Source organism: Formica exsecta, unplaced genomic scaffold (assembly GCF_003651465.1).
Source record: "Formica exsecta isolate Colony F162 unplaced genomic scaffold, ASM365146v1 scaffold733, whole genome shotgun sequence".
In the NCBI taxonomy this organism is placed as follows: Eukaryota; Metazoa; Arthropoda; class Insecta; order Hymenoptera; family Formicidae; genus Formica; species Formica exsecta.
The window spans coordinates 396366-401912 of NW_021853499.1; the positions used below are offsets into that span (position 1 = coordinate 396366).

At 38.1% G+C, this 5547-nt stretch overlaps 1 protein-coding gene across 1 annotated transcript in view; it reads right to left on the reverse strand.

Annotated features, from left to right (window-relative positions):
- Positions 1 to 4566: 4566 nt before the first annotated feature.
- Positions 4567 to 5547, reverse strand: part of LOC115243762 — a 1825-nt gene continuing 844 nt past the window's right edge. The window contains exons 2-3 of the mRNA XM_029820961.1: positions 5007 to 5539; positions 4567 to 4586 (exon numbers count right to left, since the gene is read on the reverse strand). Coding sequence (XP_029676821.1) covers positions 4567 to 4586; positions 5007 to 5539 — 553 coding nt within the window. The remainder of the gene's footprint in view (positions 4587 to 5006; positions 5540 to 5547) is intronic.

Consider the following 5547-nt stretch of genomic DNA (forward strand, 5'->3'; position numbering starts at 1 on the left):
GATATCATTATTTTTCTTGGAAATTAAAATAACTACTTTGTATAACAGTTTTTTTAGTTAAAATGTTTTTATTTAAATAATGATAAAAGAAATAATTTTTATTCATTTGGTTCCAAATACCCTAAAAACGTCATTAGATTGGAATACGAAACCGCGCAAAAATATTTTCGATATATCTTTTGCGGAATCGACAGCTAACGCGTAATATGAAATCATGCATTGAACTTTTGCCCGCGCATTCGACAATTCTATTACATAGTTGGAAAATTTGTCTTAAATTTAACATATAGGTATACATATTGTCCCAAACCATCCACACAAATTTTTGCGTTGGTTTAACATAATATGGATATGTTAAATAGTGACACTAATATTATATGTTAATATTTCAACACAAAATGAATGCAAACTTCATAGTAATCTGAAATAAATTTTGTGTAAAATCAACATAATTTTAATGATAAAATTAACTTAGAAGAAAAGTTATTGATGATCTGTAGTCACTCTCACTTCCATTGTAGAATAAAATCAATATTTTTTTTTTCTGTAAATTTTAACACATAAATTCTGTCACTAATGATACGGAACATATTTATTGTGTAAAATTAAAAATATATGCACATTATGTTATTTTTACACTTTTTCCAGTTGTTTTAAGAATTTAACATTTGAGTTCAATTAACATAACAGCAATATGTTAAATTAACACATAAATGTGTTAAATATTTAATACAAAAATGTTAACCGGCATATTTTTTAACAAGAAAATTTTTCAAATGATCATCTCATTTTTCAAAATTTTACCAAATAAATTTTTCAGCGGTATATTCTTGGAAAATGAGACCGTCAGTAAAGGATTAAAATAAAATTAGGAGAGCAAGAGTATACGACTTTTTAATGAATATGTTAATTCTTACGAAAAAGAATTTATTATTACATTTTATTAGACTCTGAGATATTTCAATTTTCGAGTAAAAATCTTCAAAGTGTATCGATCACTCATAAAAGCCTGAACAAAATTCAAAAAGTGAGAGCGCGATCTTATTTATCCTATCTGTATAATGTCCAATATGGAAAAAAAAGAATTACGACGTGACTTCACGATTCTGTATTCATCAAACTTCTTTTCGATTCGTCTAAATAAATTCTCGCGCGTCATCGAGATATCGGAGCGATCGTTCATAAACATTTTTGCGGATTGAAAAAAAGACGCAGCCACTCGTAATGCGTTGAACTAAGTTGATGTACGATGGGACACCTCCTGACCCCTTTTTACGTCACGGAAAACATGTTTCCGCCGATACACTAATTCGATCGCTGTAATTTGGGTGATCCCGATTTGGTCCGGGTTTGGAGATTTTTCATGCGATCGATTCGCGCAATCGGGTCCTGGCGCCGATGCGGCGATTTCGCACGCGTTTTCCGCAAGATCGGCCTCAAGACTTTCACCTGGTACACTCGGCTCGCGCGTGTTCTCCAACGTTCTCCAATGACGCGATCGGTCGTCTCTCGTTATGTGCGAAACCGAGACCTAGTTTGCCCCGCGACCTGGCGCGCTCTATTAATAGGTGAAATGATTTTTGCGTATCACGGATCCGCTGATAAGCCACCGCCACCGTCGATCGACGCGCTTGGAGCGTGATCCAGAAAAGTGGAGGTGACGGTTCCGAGGCAAAGCGCGAACCGCTACATGATTCGCGCTCATGTCGTGTGAGCCTATCGGAAAGTCGTCAAACGTCAAGCAGATAAACGTCGTAAAAGAGGCAATCCGTTAATTTTAATTGCATTTACTTGACACATATTTCAAGTACTGTTCGTCAATGACATTCATATTATCAGTCCTTGATATTTCAATCGCCCTGACGTTGTAACGATTAAAAATTTATATGGTATTGTAATTTAAATTTTACAGCGAATATTATATTATAATATTATAATATTATATTATATTATTATATTATATTATATTATAATATATTATAATATATTAAATTATATTATAATATACTATGACTACGAAAATTATTTAGTTATATTATAGATAAAATATAAATATTGTAACACTTTTTATCTCGTGAATCGCGACTCGTCCCATTTTTAATATCTCGTCGATCCAACTCGTACCTCATTAATCTCTGTATTCCGAGGGGGCAACTCGCGCTTTTACGACACGGTCAATTCATGTTTTCAAGACTCGTTGGCGACGCCGGTGGAACATTATCGCGGCGATATTTAAGGAATCGCCGTCGTGTTGGACGACTCCGGGCGGCTCTCGATAGCTCGTTCAGCCCCTTTATTTTTGCGCGTCTCAGAAGCCGAATGACAGCGCTTTTTCTCTCTCTCTCTCTCTCTCTCTTTTGCACGTCCATTAAATCGCCGTGCGTGCATAAATAAATCATGCGTTATCATCCCGTGGGGTAGCGAGGACCGGGCGATTTTCGACTGGGGGACTGGTTTTTTCGCCGGCTCCCCTCTCCCTCCCACCCCTCCCCACAAAACTTGCGACGCGCGAAGCGACGTAGTGAGAAGAGCAGCAAGAATAAGGTATGCAGATGCGGTAGCCGTGCCCGCGGCTCGAATCGCAACAAAGTTTTACACGTCGCCTGCTGAATATGCAAGCGCATCTGGCTAGGTCAAGGGTGTGGGAAGAGGACGACGAAGAAAGGTACGAACTCGGCGCGTCTCGTATACGCCGGAGAGAACCCGTACCCCGTCCTGTTAGATATATCTCCCGAGGGACGGGAAGAGGGGGGGGGGAGGGGAGGAGGGGATCTCCGCCCCCGGTATCCCTCGCTGCCTAAAATCCATGTCAGGATACACCTGATGCTCATAATATGGCGATTAAGGCTAAGGCAGACGCATAAAAATGCAGACGACCGAGAGACCGAGTTACGAGATTGCAACTAAGTAAACACTTGCCCTTCTCGGAGCTACCGGCCATTGAATATTCAAGGACGAACCAGGAGAAGCCGTCCGCATCTCTCCGGATCCCCGGCCGGCGTTTACTTCGATGGAGAAAGAGAGAGAGATAGAGAGAGAGAGAGAGAGAGAGAGAGAGAGTGAGAGAGAGAGAGAGAGAGTGAGGAGGGACGGGGTGGACGTGTCTTCCTTCGACGCGCGGGACGAAGGACGAAGCGCGCGACTGCATCTCTTCGCGTCTCACTCCGGTGAGGGGGGACAGAGGGGTGACCGCGATAAAAAGGGGTACCGCTCAGAAATTTATGGGGCTCAAACTCGTTCTCGTATATGAATGACACGCCGTCCGGCCAGCGTTGGCTATCTTATTAGAAGGTATATCGATACCATCGGCGATACGCGAGAAAACAGGTGAAAGAATATTCTTAGAAATATATTCAGAGAGAAAGAGAGATAGAGAGACAGAGCGCGTTTATATAATATTTTTTCGAGAAACATTTTCTCAAAATATCCTCATTTTTAGGAAATGGAATATCAGATTATTTAGTGATGCGATCCATATTAATCTGATAATGTGCTATTTTTTTCCCTCGTTATTTCAAGCTGCTTTTCCGGACCACTTTGGAATCACGTTACTCCACGATTGGTTATTCCGATGATTTAAAGACGACCAAGAACGAATATCCACTTTGGTTTCCCTTTTATCCGGCCCGAGTGAAAAAAAGAAAACGGGAAAGGGGATGCCCGGTTAAATTACTTTCATCGCTTCCACGTGGTCCCCGCATTTATCCCAACGAATCCATGTAAATCGATAAATGCCCACGCGCGCGTACTCACACACACATGCACACGCGCGAATACGGGTATATGCGCGTGTGTGACTTTACCAGACGGATATGTATGCAAGCCAGAATTTCATTATGCATGGATTGACCCCAGCTCATGCTTCAATACTACATCAGCATAGATTGGAATCGAATCCGAGTTTTTTGGATGACTCTTTTTTTTTTTTTTTTTTTTTTATTTTGTGATCCGAAATTAGATAACAACTTTGTGTTTTCGAAAAGAAAAAGACAGACGATGACCGATTGTGACTCGAAAGCAAATTCTCACACACACAAATGATACATTCACACACCAATATATATATAAATACACACACACAAACACACACACATATATATATATATATTTTCGTTATCGCCATCATTCGCGTCATCTTATCATTTTCAACTTTGTTTCTGTTCCCTTCTTCGCTCATCATTGGCAAAATATCGCGCGAATCATCCCGTCCCTTATTAACTGAGAGGAGCATCGAGAATACTTTTATGCGCCATTAATGCGATTCTTATATTGTATCTATGTACTTGAAAACGCATTTCTCTCGCGCAGTGTATTAAAAAAAAAAACAAGTATCGCGTGGCTGTACCTCCGACGATTATGTCTTAACGCGATTCAACTAACGAAAACGAACGACTTATAGCTCGAGGGTCGTTTCACGGGACGATCCTGGCTGAGAGGGAATGTACATGATATTTCCTTGGGATCTTCGACTTTAGGTTTACCAACGATCTCTTCGAGATGAATATGGAGTCTATTTTTCTCTCGTGGTTAAATATATTCTATAAATATACTTTAATACCTAGGTTATTAAATCTCGGATGGAAATTCTGAAAAAAGATAAATTTTATTCCTTAAATCTCTCGCACAATTAACTGTATTAGAAGTAAGATTATTTTGCAATTTGTGAAAATTTGTGTTCATAATTAATTCTTCTTCTTAACGTCATTAATTATTGATAAATCATTGAAAATTTTTTTTGAATTAAAATTCATAAAAAAAAGAGAAAAGGAAAAGAAACTATCGAACCTTTTCTTAGTTGAAAAAAAAATATACTCCAGATCGATCGAAAGAGGAATTTGTTAAAATTATGATCGAGGCTTTCCCGCACTTTCGAGTCGCACAGCTGACACGGTGTCGACCAGATTGTTTCACGCCGCGCAGAGTTTATATTCTTGTCCGTGTGTGTCAATATACATATATATACATATATATATATATATAAAAAATTGCTGAGATTGAGAATTTACCTTTTTCTTCTTTAATATTATACTCTTGTTTTTTATACTGTAGATACAGATTAATTTCGCCTCTCTTTTGAGCAGCAGCCTTCCCCAATGATAAGATCGTATACTTTGTAATTAGCGTATTATTTATATCACTTATCAAATTATTAATTGTCTCCAAAGTTTGTCTCCCAATAATGTATTTAGGCACTTTATTAAATTCTTCTGGACTGATAAATAATATCGTTGGGCATACTTTTGGTTCATTGAAAAGTGTTCTTTTACAGTCTTTTATTATTTCTTGTTCAATAATATCACTATCGTATATAGCAGATATGTTATTAGCAGATAGTTGTTGCCCCATCAATTTGTGTGTTGAATTCATAGCACTTTTTGCTGTAGCAGAAGTGATTTGAGTTTGAACGTTTTTTTGCTTATCAGCATTTTGATAGCCTTGTATAAGCTCGGGTGGAACATTCTCCTTTTGGTGTAAAATTCTTTTGTTCGAACTTTCAATCAGCGACAATAATTTCTGCAAATATAAAGTTCTAACTTTTCTTCAATT